This window comes from Trichechus manatus, unplaced genomic scaffold, assembly GCF_000243295.1.
Source record: "Trichechus manatus latirostris isolate Lorelei unplaced genomic scaffold, TriManLat1.0 scaffold00094, whole genome shotgun sequence".
NCBI classification, from domain to species: Eukaryota; Metazoa; Chordata; class Mammalia; order Sirenia; family Trichechidae; genus Trichechus; species Trichechus manatus.
The window spans coordinates 9,436,797-9,460,281 of NW_004444030.1; the positions used below are offsets into that span (position 1 = coordinate 9,436,797).

Below are 23,485 nucleotides of genomic sequence, written 5' to 3' on the forward strand. Positions count from 1 at the left end.
GAGCTGAATTTTACATTTTATTTCATGATTAATTAATTTAAATGTAATAGCCACATGTGTGTAGATTCTATACACTCATTTCTTGGGCTCCTGCTGTGTGTTGAGTATTGCTAGGTGCTGGAGAGTGAAGTAACAACAGACAATAATTACCTGTCCTAATAATATCTATGGTCCATTGGGGAACACAGATATTAAACAAGTAATTTCAAGTGTGAGGTATGATACAAAGGGAGACTTGCAAAGTGCAGGTCAAGCTAACCCAGTTTAGGGAGTCAAATAAGGCTTCTGTGAAGAAGGGAAATTTAAGCAAAAATATGAGTAGGAGTTGGCCATTGGGAAAAGGGGAGGGAGTATTCTAAGTGGGAACAAAGTAGGTAGGAAAGCTAGTAGTTAAAGAGTGTGGTACCTTTAAGAATCTGAAGGGGAAAAAGCTACCTTATAGCTGGGGAGAGGAGATGGGGGAGAGAAAGGTCCCATCTGAGTATGGAGAGGCCAGATCAGGGAATGCTTTGGAAGCCATGATAAGAACTTGTGTTTGCCCCAAGAGCAAGGGGGAATCCTTTGGAGGGTTTACTTAGAGGAGGAACATGATCAGATTTACACTTTAGAAAAGTCCCTCGGGCCACAGTGTGTCGAGTAGCCTGGAGTGGAGAAGAAAATGGATGCTCAGAGTACTTGAGGGAAAAGATACTGGTGACTAGGTTTAGAATAGTGGCAGAGAGGTGGGCACAAGTCCATAAATTTGAGATGTATGTAGGAGTATACTGGACAAGTTTTGGTGTTTGATGTCTGTGAGGGCTGAAGGAGAATGAGGGCTCAAAGATGAGTCCTGAGAGTTTTGGGTTGGAATAATAGGTAGATGTTTGGGCCATTCACTGAGATAGGGGGCACTTGAAGGGAAAGAAGATGGATATGTTAAGTTTGAAGAGTTTAAGACATCCTGTTGAAGATGTTCAGAGGGCAGTGGGCTTTGTGAGTATGGAGACATAGGAAACAGAATTGAGCTGGAGATATCAATTTAGGAGGCATTGTCACGTGAATGGTATCTGGAGCTAAGGGTGAAAATGGGAATACCTAGAAAGAGGGTGGAGAAAAAGAGAAGAGTACCTCAGGCAAAGCCTTGAGGAATACCACAATTTAAAGGGTAGGTAGGGGACGAGAGGAGGAGCAAGTAAAGAACACCAGAAAGCAATAATCAAAAAGGTAGGAAGAAAATCAGGAGAATTCTGTGTTATGGAAGCCAAGGGAGACATAATTACATAGAGAAGATGTGTTCAGCATTGTCAGTTGTTTCAGAAATTTTGGTCAAAACAAAAACTAAAAACCAAGACCAAACCCACTGCTGTCGAGTCGATCCCGAATCACAGTGACCCTAGAGGACAGAGTAGAACTTCCCCATAAGGTTTCTAAGGGGCGGCCAGTAGATTTGAACTGCCGACCTTTCGGTTAGCAGCCTGAGCTCTTAACCACTGCACCACCAGGGCTCCAAGAACTAAAAAGTGACCACTAAATTTAGCAGCATGGAAGTCATTTGTAACTTTAATGGGAACAGTTTTGGAGCAGTGATGAGAACAGAAACTAAATTTTAGTGGGTGAAGAGTAAGGCGGGAGGGGGCTTCCATTTCCGGAAATATTGCTGATGAGCTCATCTGAAAACCCTCCCACTACAAAGCATCTGGAAAAGCTGGATAAAATATAATAGACATCAGCAGTTACATAGCACCTAAGACAGCAATAAGATGGGAGGAAGGTGCCCAGAACGAAAGGATTCTGTGATGTTTGTATTATGTAGGAGGGTAGAAAGTGTCCATAATTTTAGATTTGTTAAGTCAAGTATGTTTGTTAAAATTGTAAGAGTTACCATTACAAGAATGGTAAAAGAAGGTATGAGATTTAAACTTGTGGAGGGTAAAGGGGAATAAAGAAACACAGTGACTCCAATGAATACAGGAAAGGAGGGGAGAAAAATAGAGAAGTCTAGGTAAATAGAAGGCATAAAACATAGTAGAAATTAATCCAAATACTCTATCAGTAATCATAGTAAAATATATGGGCCAATCTCCAATTAAAAGAGATTGTCAAATTGGATAAAACAAAATACAGTTATTGTGCTATATGCAACCTATAAACCAAACCAAACCCGCTGCCGTCAAGTCAATTCCGACTCATAGTGACCCTATAGGACAGAGTAGAACAGCCTCATAGGGTTTCCAAGGAGTGACTGGTGCATTCGAACTGCCGACTTTTTGGTTAGTGGCTGAACTCTTAACCACTGAGCCACCAGGGCTCCCTATATGCGACAGACACATAACTTAAGGGCACCGAAAATTTGAAAACTTTAAAAATGGAAAAATATTTACCATACAAATACTATCCAAAAGAAAATAGGTGTTGAATATTAATAATCAGACAAAATAGATTTGAAAGCAAAGACTATGGTTTAAAATAGCTGTTATTTAGACGCAAAGGGAAAAATCACCAGGAAGATTTAACAGTTCTAAATTTGCAAACTCCTAATACACAGCTTTAACATTTATGAGCACAAAAAAATTTAAAAATGTCTATGTAGCAAAATGTTACAGAATAACAAGGAGGAAAGTGCAAGGCTCCCCATAATCACAGTGAAGGATTAAAATACTAAGCAACCAAAAAGCAATCAAATCTTAGAAGATTTGAACAACATAAGTAACAAACTTCATTAATGGATAACTAGCCCTCTATCCTATGATTTCCCTTTTCAAAAACTATGCTATGGAGCATTCACAAAAAAGAAGCATGAACTTGACCACAAAGCAACATACACCAAAAAACCTGTATCATACAGACAGTATTCTCTGAAACAATGTTCTAATGAAACAGTTGAGTCATAAATCAGTAAGAAAAGGTAAGCAACTTCCTCCTCTCCCAACTCTGCATTAGAAGGCTAGAAAATACCCTTCTAGATTACCCACGGGTCAAAGATAAAACATACTACAAATTACAGAATATTTAGAATTAAATAATATTTGAACTTATAGGATGCAGTGATACTTCAAAGGAAACTTACAGAAGATTTTTTTAGAAACAAGACATAATTAATGAGCAAACTATCCACCTCGAAGTTCAAAATAAAGCAAAGAGGATAAATCTAAAGGAAGGAAATAATAAAGGTAACAGAAATTAATGAAATAGTTAAATAAAAAAGATTAAAAATCTAAAAGCTGTTTCTATGAAATTAATAATTAAATAGACCTCTGGAAATAAAATAGAAAACCATGAATCCATACTACTATGAATTAATAAATGCAGAAAGTAAAAATTTGATGAGGAATGAGACATTTACCTAGTATCAAAGTATCTCCCCACACAATGCATATTAATTACAAAGGGGAAAAGAATAACTTTACAGTGAAAAGTCCTGACAGATACCACCTTAACTTAGTAATCAGCGTGAATATGATTAGTAATGGGACTATCAAAATTGTGAGTCACCAACAGAATGAGAACAATAGAAGAATTCAGCGTCACTTCTGTGATGTTCCTGCTAAAGATACAGACCACCCCAGATTCCTACGAAATAACTAGCCTAAAGTGCCCAGGCCAAGAAAGTCAAGGAAAGACTGAGGAACTATTTTAGAGTACAGGAGAATAACAAGATACAACAACAAATAGTAATGCATGATTCTGACTGGGTGGGTTTACTCTAAAGGAGTTTGTTAGGAGAAGAGAAGACGAAAATTGAATGGGGACTGAGGATGAATAATGTATTAATATGCACTTCCTGATTTTGATGTTTGTTGTTGTTGTTAGGTGCCCTCGAGTCAGTTCCAACTCATAGTGACCCTATGTACAACAGAATTAAACCCCGTCCTGCCCCGTCCTGCGCCATCTCCTACTCAATGCTATGTCTGAGCCCATTGTGGCAGCCACTGTATCAATTCATCTCGTTGAGGGCCTTCCTCTCTTTCACTGACCATCTACTTTATCAAGCATGATGTCCTTCTCCAGGTACTAGTCACTCCTGATAACATGTCCATAGTACATGAGATGAAGTCTCACCATCCTTGCTTCTAAGGAGCATTCTGGCTGCACTTCTTCCAGGACAGATTTGTTCATTCTTCTGGCAGTCCATAGTATATTCAGTATCCTTTACCAACACCATAATTCAAAGGCATCAATTCTTTTTTGGTCTTCCTTATTCATTGTCCAGCTTTCGCATGCGTATGAGGCAATTGAAAATACTATAGCTTGGGTCAGGCACATCTTAGTCCTGAAGGTGACATCTTTGCTTTCTAACACTTTATAAAGAGGTCTTTTGTTGTGCACAGCCGTCTAAAATATTTCACTGGTCCCACCTTGTCTGGAGCAAGGGAAAACGAAGAAAACCAAAGGTACAAGGGAAAGATTAGTCCAAACAACTAATGGACCACACCTAGTACAGCCTCCACCAGACTGAGCACAGCACAACTAGATGGTACCCGGCTACAATCACCAACTGCTCTGACAGGGATCACAATAGAGGGCCCTGGACAGAGCTGGAGAAAAATGTAGAACAAAATTCAAACTCACAAAAAGAGACCAGACTTACTGGTCTGACAGAGACAGAAGAAACCCCGAGAGTATGGCCTCTGGACACTCTTTTAACACAGTACTGAAGTCACTCCTGAGGTTCACCCTTCAGCCAAAGATTAGACAGGCCTATACAACAAACAATAACATACATGTCTCAACCACGTATATGAGGCTAAATGGGCACACCAGCCCAGGGACAAGGGCGAGAAGGCAGGAGGGGACAGGAAAGGTGGACGAACGGAAATGGAGAACCCAAGGTCAAAAAGGAGAGACTGTTGACATGTCATGGGGTTGGCAACCAATGTCACAAAACTATATGTGTATTAATTGTTTAATGAGAAACTAATTTGCTCTGTAAACCTTCCCCTAAAGTACAATAAAATAAAAAAAAACAGTGTTCATGCCCTACACAAAAATCACCTCCCAGTAGATTAAATACCTTAATGAAAAAAACAAAACTTTAAACGTTTTAGAAGACAATATAACCTTAAATGATGCAAAAAGTGTGAATTATAAAGGAAAAGATTGGTACATTCGACACACTAAAATTTTTAAAAACCTTTTCAACAAAAGGGTCTATAAAAACCAGGGCTACAAACTGGTGTATAAATGCATACATTTTAACAAGGTCCCTGGATGATTCTTATATATACGTTTTAAACAAGATCCCCAGGTGATTCTTACGTATACAGTTTAACAAGATTCTTATGTATACATAAGAGTCACCTGGGGATCTCGTTAACATTTAGATTCTGATTCAGTGTATCATGGGGTGGAAATGCAAATTCTCAGCAGGGGGTCAAACCAGAATGAACTGGTTTGAAGCCCTGATAAAAACAAATGAAAAGGCAAACGATACCCAAGGAGAAAGTATTTGCAAATGCTTACAACCATTAAAGAATATGTAAAGAAATCATGTAAATTAAATTTAAAAAGATAAACAACCCAATAGAAAATTGGCCACATACGGGAACAGACAGTTTACTGAAGTGAAAATCCAAATGGCCTACAAACCAATGAAAGGATGTTCAATTCCAGTCATATTCAGGAGAATGCAAATTAAAAGATTAATGAGATACCATTCCAATCCATTATAGTGGCAACAAATTAAAAGTTAGACAATAGCAAGGATTTGCAAAGGTGTGGAGGAATGAGAACTCTTGTACACTATTTGTGGGACTAAAAATTGGTACAGCCATATCCTAAAGAATATATTGCATATGTGCACAAGGAAATATGTACACAGATATTTAATTCAGCATTATTTGTAATAGCAAAAAATAAAAATTGAAAACAACTTACATGTCCATCGATAAGAGAATGGATTAACTGTGGTTTATACAATGATTAAAATGAGTTAACTAGAACATACCAAGAACAAATCTCTAAAGCATATTAAGAGAAAAAAGTAGGTTGCAAAAGAATGTACGTTTGATATATTTATATGAAATGTTTAAATACACACAAAAAAACAAATTCGTTGCCATTGAGTCAATTCCAACTCATGGTGACCTCCTGTGTTTCAGGGTAGAACTGCACTCTGTAAGGTTTTCGATGGGTGTAATCTTACATCAAAAGGAGCCCTGGTGGTGCAATGGTTAAAGCACTTGACTGCTAACTGAAAGATTGGTGGTTTGAACCTACCCAGCGGCTCCGTGGGAGAAGAGACCTGGCACTCTGCTCCCATAAATATTTTAGCCAAGGAAATCCTACGAGGCAGTTCTACTTTGTTATATGGGGTCACTGTGAGTCGGAATCGACTTGACAGCACACAACAGCAATCTAATGAAAGTAGATTGCCAGGCCTTTCTTCCATGCACCACTGGGTGTATTTGAACCTCCAACCTTTCGGTTATTAGCCAGTCACAAACCATTTGCACCACCCAGAGACCTCACTTAAATACACACATATACACAAATACTCCAGTAGATTGCAAAAATGTTCACAAATTCCTTTCCTCCTGTCAAGTGTGCTGTTTTTCCACCGCCTTGAATCTGGGCTGGCCATTTGACTTGCCTAGGCCAAAGGAATGTTTGCAAATATGACATGAGCAGAGGCTTGAAAAATGCTTGTGCGTTGGGGCTTGCTCTCATACTGCTCTTGGGAACTCCTGCCACCATGGCCACGTGAAGAAGCTCGGCCTAGCCTGCTGGAAGATGAAACACACTTGGTCTAGTTGACTCCATTACTCCAGCCAACGGTAAGCCAACAGCTGACCTTAAACAGGTGTGAGTCCAGCTGAAACCAAGCCAGCTAAGCCCAGCCCAAAATGCTAACCCAGGGAATTGTGAACTAACTACAACGAAATAAGTGGTGTTTGTTTCAGCCACTAAATTTTGGGGTGGTGTGTTATGCAGCAAAAGCTAAATGATACAAATACTAGACATTCAAACCTGCTGGAAGAGGATACATATTAACTTAAAGATGGTGTGAAAACAAAAATGTCTGTTATTTTCTGTATATTTGAAATATTTTCAATTAAAAAGGTAGAAAAATTTTTTCTTTTTTTAAATTGTGTTTTTGGTAAAAGTTTACAGCACAAATTAGCTTTTCATTCAAAAATTTTATACAGAAATTGTTTTGTGACATTGGTGGCAATCCCCGCGTTGTGTCAGTGCTCTCCCGTTTTCCTTTCCACCTTGGGTTCTCAGTGTCCATTCACCTGGTTTTCCTGTCTCTTCCTGCCTTCTCATCTTTACTTTTGGGAAGGTGTTGCCCATCTCGTCTTGTATACTTGATTGAACTAAGAAGCATATTCCTCACATGTGTTATTGTTTGTTTTACACACCTGTCTAATTTTTGGCTGAAAGGTGGATTTCAGGAGTGGCTTAGATTCTGAGGTAGCAGGGTGTCAGGGGGCCATAGTCTCAGGGGTTCTTCCACTTACCATCAGACCAGTAAGTCTGGTCTTTTTTTGTGAATTTTAATTTTGTTCTACATTTTTCTCCCACTTTGCCCGGGACCCTCTATTGTGATCCCTGTCAGAACGGTTGGTGGTGGTAGCCAGCCACCATCTACTTCTTCTGGACGCAGGCTGATGGAGGCTGTGGTTCATGTGGTCCGTTAGTCCTCTGGACTAATATTTTCCTTGTGTCTTTGGTTTTCTTCCTTCTCCTTTGCTCTGAATGTGATGGGACCAATAGTTGTATCTTAGATTGCTAATCGCAAGATTTTAAGACACCAGATGCTACTCACCAAAGTAGGATGTAGAACATTTCCTTTATGAACTATGTTATGCCAATTGACCTACATGTTCCCCTGAGATCATGGTCCCCAACCATCAGCCCCAGTAGCTCAATCCCTCAAGATGTTTGGACATGTCTATGAATCTTCTGTGACTTTACCTTAGTCAAATTGTACTGACTTACCTATATTGTGTGTTGTCTTTCCCTTCACCAAAGTTAACACTTGTCTACTATCTAGTTAGTGATTTCCCCTCCCTACCATTCCCTTCCCTCTTAACCATCAAAGATTTATTTTTCGGTGTGTAAACCTTTTCTTGTGTTTTTATAATAGTAGTCTCACACAATATTTGTCCTTTTGTGATTGACTTATTTCACTCAGCATAATGCCCTCAGATTCATCCATGTTGTGAGATTTTTCCAAGGAGCAAGGATTCATCATTGTTCTTTATTGTTGCATAGTATTCCATTGTGTGTATATACCATAGTTTGATTGACCTAAGAAACACATTCCTGATGTGTGTTATTTTTTGTTTTATAAAACCAAACCCAACCAAACCCATTGCTGATGAGTCGATTCCAATTCATAGTGACCCTATAGGACAGAGTAGAACTGCACTATAGAGTTTCTAAGGAGCGCCTTTTGGATTCGAACTGACCTTTTGGTTAGCAGCCGTAGCACTTAACCACTATGCCACCAGGGTTTCCAAACCCGTTGCTATTGAGTCGATTTCAACTCATGGCGACCCTATAGAACAGAGTAGAACTGGCCCATAGGGTTTCCAAGGAGCAGCAAGTAGATTCGAACTGCTGGCCTTTTTGGTTAGCAGCTGAGCTCTTAACTACTGTGCCACCAGGGCTCCTGTCTAATCTTTGGCTGAAAGGTGGACTTCGGGAGTGGCTTCAGTTCTGAGTTAGCAGGATGTCCAGGGGCCATAGTCTTGGGGGATACCTTCAGTCTCTGTCAGACCAGTAAGTCTAGTATTTTGGTTGTTTTTTTTTTTTTTTTTGTGGATTTGAATTTTGTTCTACATTTTTCTGCCACTATTCTGGGACCCTCTATTGTGATCCCTGTCAAAGCAGTCGGTGGTGGTAGCTGGGCACTAATTTTGTAGATTTAATGGCAAGAAATTGAAGGAGTTCCTTTCTGATGTCATCTGTTTCCTCTGTGAATTACTAACTAAGATCATCTGTTTGAGATGACCAGGTTTAGACTAGAGAAAATTTTATAGAGTCTTTGGGAAAATGATAGGATGGCTTGCCTAGGATAACATAGTGGACTTGCTGGGAATCACTGAAGGTTCAATTGAGTTGGCACCAATTACCCTAGGCATCCATCTTTCTCAGCATCAGTACTCAGCATCCCTAACAAAGGCCAAGAGAGAATGATAGATTCATTTAGGTTGGGAATTTTGTCTGGTAGATAGGGTGGGAAGGCAAGGGAGTTCATCATGGGGTCAGAACGGTGGGCACAGTGATGGCCCATGGAATCAAAGCTCTACAGGGAGTAAAGTGAAGACAGGTAGAGATAGGGTTAGGAGCTGTAGCTTTGTGATCTCAGAGCTGCTCGACTTACATGTTTGTCTGCCACACAAGATTGTAAGTCTGAAAAAACAAGGATCCTTTTTTATTCATCCTTGTGTCTATAGTATTCAGCATAATATCTAACTCATAATAAGTGCTCCATAAATTATTGTTGAATTAAATAATGGCTTAAAACTCTGTTCCTACCGTAGTTAAGTTCACCTACAGCTTTTTCTAGGCAAAATAAATCCTGTTTTTATTTTTATTTTTTCTCACTGGTTCTGATTTCTCTAATTTTCGCTTTCTACTCCGAACCTTTTTTAAATTCTTCCCCATGGAATTTTCCACATCATCCTTCCTAGTGAACAGAGTCTTTCCTTTTGAAGACCTTGTTTGTTTGATTCACATCTAATTTCTTTTCTAGCCAATTTAATCCAGGGGATGAATTCTAATGACCCAGTCGTGCGGCAGAAAGCTGTCCAGGAGACAGAAAAAAGACTACTGCTTACAGAGAAAGACCAAGACGAGGATGAATGCAGGACCACCTTGAACAAGACCATGATCAGTCCTCCAGAAGCTTCTACGAAGGTTTCCTTTTTCTGTTATGGAGTCATACAAGTAGATAACAGTGAGGAGTTCTGGGCTGAGCAGAGCAAGGAGTAGTTTAATCTCAAACTGTCTGGTGAGGCTGAAATAGTCTTTTGCTTCTTAGATTCACTAGATTTATTTTCCACAAGGAAGTATAAACTCTCCCTTTTTTTCTTCTTGGTCTTTCTGGGTCATCTTTAAATAACCCTTTGAGTTTGTTTTATTGACAGTTTGGTCCCTCACCTCCCTGAGTTTATGACCTTTATTTAAGCTGTACTGTTAAGGTGATATATTCTACCAACTCTCATTCCCACCCTTGACCTGGGAAGCCTTGTTTCTGCAGACTCAGCCCCATAGTGATTGAGCCCCTAATCGGATCTGCTGATTGAAATCAGGTTCCTGGAATCATAGGCCCTGCAGTATTGGTGGATAAAGGAGATGACCTGACTCCTCACTTATAATTGATTTGCCTTCTTGGTTTATATGATGTATATAAATTAGAGAGTGGTTTTAAAAATCTGTTTCTTTGTTTTTATGATAACCTGTGTCCTGCAGGATAAAGATGCGATAAACTCAGGTAAGAACAGCATTTCTCTTCCCAATGTGTATTATTTATGTAGGATCAGTTTTTATTGATTGTAGCCTTCAAACCCTTAAATTATAGCCTCCGGGCCTACAAACAACCCATGAGCAAAAACCTACTGATCACCCAGTTCTGTTGCGAGTCATCAGAGGGGCCAGCACTCAGAGGTTTTTCCCTATTTTTTTGCTGGCCAATTTTTTGTAAACTGAGTTCAGTTATTCTATATTGTCAGATTTGCTTTCAGCTGCTCAAGGGATCCAGATAGTTTTGGTGTTCCTCTGCTCAGCAGCTCATTATGCTAAGTGGAACAAAAAAGTCTCTCTTCAAAGAAAAAATCTTTTAAAGGCATAATTCAAATTTGAAACATAGTCATAGCCATCATGTATAATAATACATCACACAGATTACCATTTAATGTCAAATTAAGAAAATGTCATGTTAGTTGTCTCAGAATTTGTGTGTGTGCATGTGTGCGTGTGCCCACATGTATATGCATGAGAAGTGTGGCTCTGAAGCTCTAACGTAGCGTTCTTCTGAATTTGAGCTGAAGAACTGATTATAGTATTTGGATTTTTCTTTTTAATATTTGAAATTACCCCACTGTCAGAGGCCTTCCTGGTATCTTTAGAGAAGGATGCAAAGGAACGAGCCAGAAGGAGACAGGAAAACAAAGTCTTCGCAGATGGTAATTGTCAGTCTTCTCTTTTCAATTGCTGGGATGATGTGTGCTAACAGAGCACGTGGGTCTACATGCTGATGTTTGAGGACGTCAAGGTTCCCAGTCAGTGGGTTTGTCATGGCCCTGAGGCAATGGGACCTGGCCAGGTAGCCATCACTGGTGGTCTGCTCTCTGTGCCTGCTGCAACTAGCAGGAAGCAGTACATAAGCCTCAGTTGGCCTCCACAGCCAACCCTCTTTCCAAAGCATGTAGGTGGACTTAGATCAGTTTTTAGGTACTTCTTTCATTCCAAAGGTTATGAGAAGTACTAAACAATGCTTGGGAGGCAGGGAGGGATCGAGTGAGGTGCCACTGGCTAGCCTAAAGCATAAGTGGAGAAGAAGCATAGAAGAAAGATAAAACAAGAGAACAAAGATGTGAGAAGGCAGAAGAGAAATAAAGGGGAGGGGAAGGAAAGAGATGGAGTGAGACGTTGAGGTTACATTTGACAGAAGAGGGCTTTCAACATTTACCTTCTACCTCCCAGGTCCCAATGGAATGTGTGCTGCAGGTCTGGATGATTCCATATTTGTTAGAAAATTGTTTGACCAACTATATGAGACATTGAATGTGTAGACTTCATCTTTGTGGCAAGCTGGGATTGGTTCTGACCCTTGAGGCAGAAACATTAATTTTTCTGAGAAGTTACTTAGAAGACTTAGGGGAGGATTTGGAGAAAAAAGATGTAAATGAAGAAGCCAGTCCTGTAATATCTGCAGAGAGAAACAAGTGACAAGTTCCCTTTGGATTGATGGAAGCTGTGACCTTCAAAGTAGAGTTTGGGAATCAGAGAAATAGTCTGAAATAATTTTCCACTGTATGGTGAGAGCTCACCTGTATGGCTTTTCTTCTCATAGCCCTAAAGGAAAAGGGGAATGAAGCATTTGCCAAAGGTGATTATGAAACAGCTGTCCTGTGCTACAGTGAGGGTTTGAAGAAGCTGAAGGACATGAAAGTGCTGTATACCAACAGAGCCCAGGTCAGTGAGCCAAGAATGTGTCCATGGGATTTTTTCAGGGAATTGTAACCACTAAGCTTGTGAATGCAAAGAAAGACAATACTAGATGGTACCAATGGTGTGCTGGAAAATGTTTAACAGCCAGCTCTTGTTTAGAGCACAGGAGGAGCCAATCGGTATACTGTTGTTGTTATCGTTGTTAGTTGCTGTTGAGTTGGCTTCTCATGATGACCCCACGTACAACATAACAAAATGTTGCCTTGTCCTGTGTCATCATTATGATTGTTGGTGTGCTCTAGTCCATTGTTGTGGTCACTCTGTATTTTGAATGCCTTCCAACCTAGGTGGCCCATCTTCCAGCACTATATCAGACAATATTTTGATGTGATCCATAGGGTCTCCATTGGCCAATTTTCAGAAGTAGATCTCCAGGCCTTTCTTCCTAGTCTGTCTTAGTTTGGAGGCTCCACTGAAACCTATCCATGATGGGTAATCCTGCTGGTATTTGAAATACCAATGGTATAGCTTCTAACATCACAGCAACACCCAAACCACCACAGTATGGCAAACTGACAGACAAGGGCTGGGATTTTTCTGTAGGGTTTGCCAACTGCCATGGTGTAAATACTGTCACCGTGGTCTGATTTCAAGCTACCAACTACAGTCACTGAAGGAGGAGTTGGGAGGAGCTGTACATGGTTGGCTCTCTTGAGAGTCTAAGTCAGCCCAGCACATCACTGATGGTAACCGGACACTTTTCCATGTGGATAAAGGAGAAAATAATGGAATGACGTGACCTATGAGACCTTGGATCCTGCCACCACTGGGATTGCACAGCCTTCTTTCTGGTGGTAGTCCCAACACCTAAGGGCCATCTTCTTGTTAATTTCTTTCTCATTGTATCAATCCTTTTTGATTAATATTCTATGACTGGGGTAGACTGGATAACTGATGGGCCAATTTCTCAGATATTTTGAAGTTCTGAAATCACCAAGACCTCAGTTTTATATCACAGGTGATCTCAGTTTCCTGGAACACCAAGTAAAAACCACCACCCAGATGTTTACTATCTGCTGTTTAACTGCCACCTACTTTTTCCCCCTATGCTTTATTTATAATATATGTTCAATAAGTCCTTGCTGAGTTCCATACAATTGGAGGGGAAGGTTGGTATTCCGCAGTTGAAACAAAAATGTCACCTGTGACCTTATCTTGGGAAAGTCATTGAGTTTGTCCGTAGTAGGATTTCTCTGCTACTCAGGGCTGGAAAGTTGGCAGATTCATGAGCCACTGTCATCCGGTGGTCAGGATATGTAAGCAGGAACCATGTGAGATGAACTTGATGCCTTGTCATTTGCAAGAGGAGAGAGGCAGCAGAGCACTTATCAGCTCCAGTTTCTGTAACTCAAGATTAAGAACGTCCTGCTGTGGTACGTTGAAGAAGAGTATTGAAAACAAGAAAACAGGACTTCAGGAGGCAGAATGTCTGAAGAGGGACAGTGATTTAAAGATAAATAAATCCAAGCACAGTATAACCTCATTAGTTTAGCAGCTTGAATAAGTCAGACTAGAGTTGAGGTGTCATTTCCTCACCCTATTTGTGGGGAAAAAAATTGTTACTAGGAAGCAAACTGGTAAATAAGATGGCCAGAGGTTGACTTAGGTTTGATTTTATCACCCTCACGGAATTACAGACATTTTGAGGTCAAAAACTACCATGTACTTTTTCCCCCAAGTGCTTGGTTTATAATTGACGTCCAACTCCTTGCTAAGTTTCATAAATACACAATAGCCAAAACAATAGGTTAAAAACATGCCAACGATCATGAAGATGACACAGGACTGGACAACGTTTCGTTCTGTTACCCATACGATTGCCATGAGTTGGAGCCGACTCGACGGCAGCTAACAAGAAGTTACATAAAATTGGAGGCACAATAAGTGCATTTAGGGCAATTAAGTTTCTGGTGATACTTCAAAAGAATCATTTAAATACAATTAATATGCTAATTATAATTTATTTTTATTTATCACTAAATTTAGTTTCCAAAACATCTACCTCCTGATGCTTGCTTGATGCAGAGTCGTTTGTTACTCTGAAGTTATTTAAAGCAGTAAAATTGAATTGCTTTATAATGGTGTGTCATTCAGACTTACATCTAATTCAGACTATATATACCCTGAGTCAGCTAAATTAGTGACATTTTTACTGTACTCAAGTTTAAACAGCACTTTGATTAGTTCTGGAGAATCACATTAAGAACAAGTGTGGATAAATACAAGTAAACGCAATGAAAATCTCTGGGGAAGCAATTCTTTGCAGCTTTCCCAAAACAGAAAGTTTATCTAGAGACAAATAAACACAAAATGTGCTTCCTGGTGTTATGAATAATTTGAAGCATTGACTATTTTTAAAATGCCTCCCCAGTTTGCATGCAGTGTTATAAAGCACTTAATAAGGATCCTGTGAATTGAGTGTTGCCACTTGCTAGAGAGGAAGCCTACCCTTTGATCGCCTTGTTTTTTTCCTGGAGCTAATGTTATGATCAATGGATTGCTGGTGTAATTTAGATAAATCTGGAGTTTAATTGCCATTTGGAAAAAAGAAGTTCTTTGAAAAGCAAAAAGGAATGAAGAAGTTACTGGGTGTTGAATCCAAGCCTTAAAAAAAAAAGAAGAGAAATAGAAAAATAAAAGGCTGTGCAGAGAAGTTGTTGAAGCCCCTAGACTTTTCAGAGTCTGTATATATCCTGAATAACAATGTCTTGAAATCATGGCTACAGTTGTCTAGAAAGATGCTAGCTTCTTCCTCACATCCTCTGACGTTCAAATGAAATCCCAGACCCTGGAGGAAAGGATGGTGCTTTATAGGACAGCTCAAAGAGAGTCACCTTCGATTAGTACGGAACCCCAGTTAATGAAAGCACCGCATCATAGCTTCATTTCCATCTGAGCCAAGAGCTGCACTGCAGAAATTCATTAGCTGGCTAACTGGTTGAATGCTTAGATTCCCTATGAGTTACAACAACTGACCCCATAATTGGCTTGCCCATGTAAATATCTTATAAGCTTTATTGTTAAGACTGTCACAGTGTCCTGGTACAGTTTTGATCCTGGGCAGACCTGCATGTATTTTTGGCTCTTTTATTGGTGACTGATGGGATCCTGCAAAAGTCGCTTATCCTCCTGGTACTTTGTTTGCCTTTCTTAACATGGGGGTGATAATTGCTGCTTCTTAGGGAACTTTCCAAAAGAAGAATGCTTAAACTCTACTTAGTGCGACTTGTTAAGAATGTCTTGAAACTCTGATGAAGTGTAAGACAGTACACAATACTGGGGAAGCCAGCACAGCTTGTACAAGGCCAAGGTCATGGAAGCTCCACAGACACATCCAAACTCCCTGAGGGACCAAATTACTGAGGGCTCTGGGGACCATAGTCTCAGGAACATCTAGCTCAATTGGCATACTATAGTTTTTAAAGAAAATGTTCAACATTCTGCTTTGGTGAGTAGCGTCTGGGGTCTTAAAACCGTGTGAGTGGCCATCTAAGATACTCCACTGGTCTCACCCCTTTTGGAGTAAGGGAGAATGAAGAAAACTAAAGACACAAGGGAAAGATTAGTCCAAAGGACTAATGGGCCACGACTACCATGGCCTCCACCAGACTGAGCCCAATACAACTAGGTGGTGCCCGGCTACCACTACTGACTGCTCTGACAGGTATCACAATAAAGAGGGTCCCAGCCAGAGCTGGAGAAAAATGTAGAACAAAATTCTAACTCACAAAAAAAGACCAGACTTACTGGCCTGACAGAGACTTGAGAAACCCCAAGAGTATGGCCCCCAGGTGCCCTTTTAGCTCAGTACTGAAGTCACTCCTGAGGTTCACCCTTCATCCAAAGATTGGACAGGCCCATAAAACAAAACGAGACTAAAGGGGCACGCCTGCCCAGGGGCAAGGAGTAGAAGGCAGAAGGGGACAGGAAGGCTGGTAATAGGGAACCCAGGGTCGAGAAGGGAAAGTGGTGACATGTCGTAGGATTGTTAACCAATGTCATAAAACAATATGTATACTAACTGTTTTATGAGAAGCTAGTTTGTTCGGTAAACCTTCACCTAAAGTACAATAAAAAAAAGAATGTATTGAACAGCCATTGTGTCCAATAATTAACACAGAAGTTATAGTAGCTATTGTACTTGTTTTTACTCAACTTTCATTTGTTTATATGCTGCTAGTTCTTTGAAACTATAAATGAACTAAATTCTTAAGTTGGTTTAGTTGAATGGAGCACAGAATTCTGAGTCAATTCTTGATTTTCAAGACTTTCTCCAATTATAGGGGATTGCAGAAGAGTACCGCAAGGCATCTGGCATCAAGGTTCATGGTGATGGCGTGACTCTTAAATGTCAGCTCATTTCCTGTATCTCTTCCTTCCTGCTGCTCTCATGAGACAGAAGCAGAACTTTTTCTTTATCATTTTTTTTTTGTTAACAGCTTTATAGATACATAACTCACATACTATACAATTCACCGATTTAAAGCGCGCATTTCAATGGTTTTTAGTCTCTTCACAGAATTGTGCAACCATCCCCGCAATTGATTTCAGAATATTATCATCATCTTCACAAACAAACCCATACCCTTCAGCCATCACTCCCAGTCCTCTCCACCCCCAGTCCCCCAGCTCTAGGCAACCGCTAACCTACTTTCTGTCTCTGTGGATTAGCCTGTTCTGGACATTTCATATAAATGAAATCATTCTATATGTGATCTTTTGTGAAGGACTTCTTTTCACTTAGCATGAGGTTTTCAAAGTTTATCCATGTCATAGTATGTGTCAGTGCTGCATTTCTTTTTATTGCCAAACAATATTCTATTGTATGGATATACCAGATTCTGTTCATCCATTCATCAGTTGATAGACACTTGGGTTGTTTCTACTTTTGGGTTATTATGAGTAATGCTGTTCCTTTCTGCCTTCTAGTCCTTGCCCCTGGGCTGGTGTGCCCCTTTAGTCTCATTTTGTTTTATGGGCCTGTCCAATCTTTGGATGAAGGGTAAACCTCAGGAATGTCTTCAGTACTGAGCTAAAAGGGTGTCCAGGGACCATTTGTTGTAAGTTTTTGTGTGGACATAAATTTTCATTTTTCTTGAGTATCTACCTAGGAGTGGAATTACAAGGCCATATGTTAACTGTGTTTAACCTAGTGAGGAACTGCCAGACTGTTTTCTAAAGTCACTACACCATTTTACATTGCCACCAACAATGTATGAGGTTTCAAATTTTTCCACATCCTCGCTAACACTTGCTATTATCTTTCTTTTTGTTTCTCTTTGTCATTTGGTTTCCTTCTCAAATATGCACAGCAGAGTGGTCTCCAGCAGCTACCTGTTCTCTTTGTAGATGTGATTAATGTGCTGGATATCTTCTGTTTGTACCTCCAGATCCTTGTCTACCCGAGAGGCTGATCTGTGTAGACTGGTTCCCTTGGCTTCCCAGCCCTCTGGCTTCCATTTGGGTTCAGCCAATGAGATCAGAAGGAAGGAGGGAAGGGAGGTTAGGGTATTTATCCTCCCAGCTTCGGCCCTACCAAAAGCCTCAGTTCCTGTCAGTAGGCTATTTTTGTATAGCTACCCGTTCGGTTTTTTGTTAAGTTTCTCCCACCTTCTGCCCCTGCAGCTCTAGTGTTGGTAATGGCTGTCCACTGTTGCTGGCCCTGGGGTTCTGTAACATCCCTTACTGGTTTCCCTAAACCCTGCCCTCACCATTTAAATAGTCCCTTTATTAAACTCTCCTCTGTTGCCTGTAGGAGTATGGCATCTCTTTCCTGCTGAGACCCTGGCTGATACAGTTAGGGACCAGTTACTCCTCATTACCATGTTACTGTTTGACTAAAGACTGCTTGATGCAGACTTCTACGTGAATATAAGCTGTTTGTGTCATTACAGGCTTATATAAAACTCGGGGACTACCAAAAGGCACTAGTGGATTGTGAGTGGGCTCTAAAGGTAAGAGAATATTTCTTTTTCCACATGATGGTGTTGGGCTTGCTCAGGCCAGATGTGTTAGACAGTTCTGATGTAAATAGAAGTAGGCTGCCAGCATATCATGGGGAGAATAGATACGGGCTCTGCAGTCAGAGCCTCAATTTCCTCTTCTATAAAATGGGCTAGAATTGTTGTGAGGAGTATGATAATGCACATAGAGTATCTAGCTTCAGAGTAAGAAGTCCATAGAAGCTGCTCTTATTATTGGTTCCTCTTGTTTTTATATTGCAAAAGCTCGTTCATTACTATCGTGTTATTAGATGCCCTTCTCCATGTGATGGTGGGAACACACCCTTCTCGCTTCTAGAGCCAGCCACGGGAGCTTGTTTCTTCTGCCGTGTTATCATTCTTCTTCATCAGTGTGTGCTTCTCCCTCCAACCCTAATAATTTGGAAATACAGCATCCCCTTTTGTAGAGGACCGATCAGAAGAAAGAATTCCTCTGGTTCAGCCTGGATAGCTGTCAGGCCCCAGGCAGAGAGCATAATACTGTCCCTGGTGTTTCCTCTGAAACCAGCTGAAGTAGATAATCAAAAGGAGATAGAAGTGAGGACTCTTGGTGGAAATATGAGGTTTTTAAAAGAGAAACGGCGTGATCACTTCTAGGGATATTATTTCAAATGACTAAATATTTAAATCATCCTTAATCTACATCTCCTTAAATTACCCTGTCATATGGGGCTTTAAGTAAATAAGTGAAACCAGTGCTTCTCAGAATTTCACACGGATGTGCTGCCAACAGCAGAGGAGAATTAACATGAGCCCCTGGAGGGTCTGGGAGCAGAAAGCATGAAATGTCTTTTAAGACATGTTTTATCTTAAGAATCCTTGCGATTTTTGCACTGCACTTCATAAAATTTGTGTTTGTTATAACATAAAAAGATTGTTTTAAATAGCTTACAGTCAAGTAAAATTGAGGTGCCAGAAGAATGTGCCAAGATCATCCTGGGGTGTAGGGGATGAGCATGGCCCAAAACAAGAGCACCGTTTCGTGGTAACATACTGGCCACACCCACTTGTTTATTCTCTATCGCAAGGGTAAGCAGGGGAAACAGGATGAATTAGAAACTCACCTTTACTGATAAGCCAACTAACCAAACAAGCAAACCCTAAGCCAGTTTGCCGTGGAGTCAGTTCTGACTCATGGCAGCCCCGTGTGTTTCAGAGTAGAACTATGCTCCATAGGGTTTTCAATGCCTGTGACTTTTCTGAAATACATCACCAGGCATTTCTTCCGAGGAGCCTCCAAGTGGATTCAAACTGTCAAACTTTTGGTAAGTACGTGTCTTAGGCAGGGTTCTCTAGAGAAACAAACCAGTGAAGCATATACACGCACACACACACACATATATTCGGAGAGAGAGAGATTTATCTCAAGGAAATAGCTTATGTGGTTGTGGAGGCTGGCAAGTCCCATATCTGTGAATCTGTGGGTCAAGCATCAGGCTAGAGGCTTCTCCCAACTCTTGTGGTTGCAGGGGCTGATGAACCCACAATCAGCAGGTCAGATGACAGGCTATTGGCTCACGGGGCTTCAGAAGCTGGCAAATCCCAGAATCGGTAGGTCAGACGACAGGCTGCTAGCCCAGCTTCCAAGACCTGGAGGTCAGATGATGACAAGCCAGATGCAAGATCCAGAACAAAGGAGAGCCTTGCCAGAGCATCCATATAGATATTGGGTGCAGGCCACACCCCCGAGGAAACTCCTCTTACATCAGAGTAAGGATGTGACTTGAGTAAGGACATGACTTGAGTATGGGTGGGATTTAAGTAAGGGTGTGACTTGAGTCATACCCTCTTGTAAGGCTGTGACTCAAGATAAACCCCACACTAATCCTGCCTCATTAACATATAGAGGTTAGTATTTATAACATATAAAATGGAGGATAATTACATAATATCACAAAATGGCAGATAATTACATTAGATCACAAAATGGAGGACAACCACACAATACTGGGAATCACGGCCTAGCCAAGTTGACACATAGCATTAACCATCACAGTAGGTGAGTACTTAACCATTTGTACCACTCAGGCGGCCTATACCTTTACTAATAATGATTTATAAAACACTTTTTTTGTTGTTAGCTGCCAACAAGTTTCAGCACCCAGCTCACGGTGACCCCATGCACAACAGAATGAAACCCTACCCAGTCCTATGCCATTCTCATGATCAGTTGCGGATTGGACTGTTGTGATCCATAGGGTTTTCATTGGCTGATTTTCAGAAGTAGATCAGCAGGCCTTTCTTCCTACTCTGTCTGCTTTAGTCATCTAGTGCTGCTACAACAGAAGTACCACAAGTGGATGGTTTTAACAAAGAGAAATTTATTTCTTCACAGTGAAGTAGGCTAAAAGTCCAAATTCAGGGCGTCGGCTCCAGGGGAAGCCTTTCTCTCTCTGTCGGCCTTCTCATCAATGTTCCCCTGGACTAGGAGCTTCTCTGCACAGGGACCCATGGTCCAAAGGAAGCACTCTGCTCCTGGTACTGCTTTCTTGATGATATGAGGTCCCCCTGTCTCACGGCTTACTTCTGTCTTTTATATCTCAAGAGACTGCCTCAGGACACAATCCAATCTTGTAGACTGAGTCCTGCCTTACTAACACCCATCCTCCCTTATTAACATCATAGAGGCAGGATTTACAACACATAGGAAAATCACACAATACCAGGAATCATGGCCCAGCCAAATTGATACACACATTTTTGGGGGGCCATAATTCAATCCATGACACTGTCTTAATCTAGAAGCTCTGGTGAAACCTGTTCAGCATCATAGCAACACACAAGCCTCCACTGACAGATGGGTGGTGGCTGAGCAGAAGGTGCATTGGCCAGGAATTGAACAAGGTCTCCAGCATGGAAGGCAGGAATTCTCCCACTAAGCCACCAATGCTACCCATTGCCATCGAATCGATTTTGACTCATAGTGACCCTATAGGACAGAGTAGAACTGCCCCATAGGGTTCCCAGGGAGCAGCTGATGGATTTGAAATGCTGACCTTTTGGTTAGCAACTGAGCTCTTAACCACTGTGCCACCAGGGCTCCAATGCTAGAGATCCTTTAAAACTAACATCTGAAGTTGTTTGATTTCCTTAGCCCTTAGAAGATGTGATGGATGGTAGTAAATCTTGTCCCAGTACAATGCATGGTCTTTAAGTTGTAAGAGCTGCCCAAAGCTGACAACATCAAGTTCCTTACAGCTCCAGTGCAGACCCACTGACCTGCTTTTTCACCTTGTTTGATCATGATTTCTTTTTCAATCATCATTCTGTATGAGAAGAGAGCAGCAAGGAGGTTTTCCTTTGTTGGTCCAACAATAGCAGCGAAGACCACCATTCGCTACATGCTGGCCATGGGCTCTCATTGGAGCCTCACAACAATCCTATTCTATTCTGTTCAACCCTGTTTTTTCCAACAAGGAATCTGAGCCCCAGAGATAAATTAAGTCCCCTGCCTAGGATCACACAGCTAGTGTCTGCCTAATGGCAAGCCCAGGCTCTTAACCATCGATTCTACCTGGGCTTTCTGCTGAAACCTTAGACTCCAGAATCTCCTCTCATGGGCTCCAAGTGTGTCTTTTCTGATCTGAAAAGGACCAGCGAGGTAGTGACACCATCATGCTGGTTCAGGATAACACCCTGGCCGGTTCCCAAATGTTAATTGCTGTACAGTGTAATTAACAGCAAAACAGAGGCAAAGCGGGCCCGCTGAAGCTGACATTAAAAAACGCTGACACTCAGCAGCCAATCTCGTTAAATGCCCAGCGAGGCTCCCAGTTGAAGAGGTTTAGGTAAACACTTGGAGGGATGGGGATAAAAATGCATGGAGTTCTAAAAACTAATAATGGCTGTCTCTACATAGAAGCTGTGAATTAAAAGAAGTTTCTGTCTCTCTAAAAGTAATGTATCATCAACAGTGAACACACTGGCCCTCCATTATTAATAGTATTACTACTTTATCACCAATTTTATACTTTTTGACACTTCTGAGTTAGTAGAGATGAACCCATGTGATGATATTTCAAGACTGATGTTCCTTGTCAGGGAAAGATAAAGCAATGAAACTGGTTTCAGTCAGGATCAGAATCATTTCTTTCTTGGCAGAACACTTCCTGGCACAATGAAATATTGCTTCCTCTGAGGGCAAGATTCCTTTTAAGGGGACCTGGAGTCCACCCCGAGAAAACCCTAGTGAGGGTTGACACACAATCAAAAGGGAAAGGGCCTATTAGAGAGAATCCATTAGTGGCCCTTTGCGTCAGTGTCTGAGGAAGACATGGTCACAGCTACACCTCTGCACAATGACACACAGTAGGCCGTGGGCAAGGCTCTGATGTTGGGCCGTGTGTTTTCCTCCCTGTTGTAGCCCCGGTGCTCCACCAGTGAATATACTGAGAGCTGAAAGCTGGAGTTTCCTCTTTTCCCTTTGACCATTCCTTTCCCAGCTTCCTCAATCTCATTCTTTGTGAAATCACCAGGGTTCATGACTTGGCTCCCTGCTTTTCTTCTTTCTGTGGTTTCTCCCTCAAAGCTCTCATCTCTTCTCAGTGGGTTCAACTCTCATCTCTGCAAATGGCTCCCAGACCTACTTACCCAGAATCCACCTCCCCCAGGCTCCAGGGCCAAATTCCATCTGCCTCCTGCATGTTTCCATTTGATTCTCTTGTATCATCTGAAATTCAGTACATTTAGAACTGAACTCCTCCTCTTCCCACTAAACCCAAACTTTTGACTCCACATTCTCCTTCACTCCCATCATGTATAGTTAGTTGGTGCTGGGCAGGTCTGTCTTTGCCATAGCTCTGGGATCTGCACTTTCCTTTCACCGCCATTGTCACCAGCAACTTCAAATGACAACTCCTTGTTCTAAGTGACTGTTTTGGTCCCCTCACCTATCTCCCTGCCTTTCTTTCCTCTGATCAATTCTGCCTGCTCCCTCCAGACCAACGTTCCCATATGCCCCCACTGATCAGTCATCATACCCTAGCCTGGCATTCAAGGCCTCCATGTGGTATCACTGTCTAGCTCACCCTTTCAAGTCTGATCTTTCCTCCTCCCTAGCACCAGCCTCTGAATCCCAGCTGGACTATCCACCGAGGCCCTTTGTATTCTCCCACCTCAGGGCTTGGCTCATCCCATTCTCCCCCCTTCCTCCTCTTTTCACCTTTCCCTATCACTCAACCTCCAGCTCATATCCCACCCCCTTTGCAGGACTCATTTTAGATGGCATCATTTCAGAGTGGATTTCCTTCTACTGAACTGCTCTGGCACGTTTCTGAAGCAGATTTCGTGTTATTTGTAAGCCCTTGGGGTTCTGGAGTCAA

At 41.3% G+C, this 23,485-nt stretch overlaps 1 protein-coding gene across 1 annotated transcript in view; it reads left to right on the forward strand.

The window, feature by feature from the left end:
* TTC12 (tetratricopeptide repeat domain 12) overlaps positions 1–23,485 on the forward strand; it is a 70,245-nt gene that overhangs the window by 13,182 nt on the left and 33,578 nt on the right. The window contains exons 3-7 of the mRNA XM_004382542.2: positions 9,683–9,846; positions 10,402–10,423; positions 11,037–11,114; positions 12,005–12,126; positions 18,057–18,116. Coding sequence (XP_004382599.2) covers positions 9,683–9,846; positions 10,402–10,423; positions 11,037–11,114; positions 12,005–12,126; positions 18,057–18,116 — 446 coding nt within the window. The remainder of the gene's footprint in view (positions 1–9,682; positions 9,847–10,401; positions 10,424–11,036; positions 11,115–12,004; positions 12,127–18,056; positions 18,117–23,485) is intronic.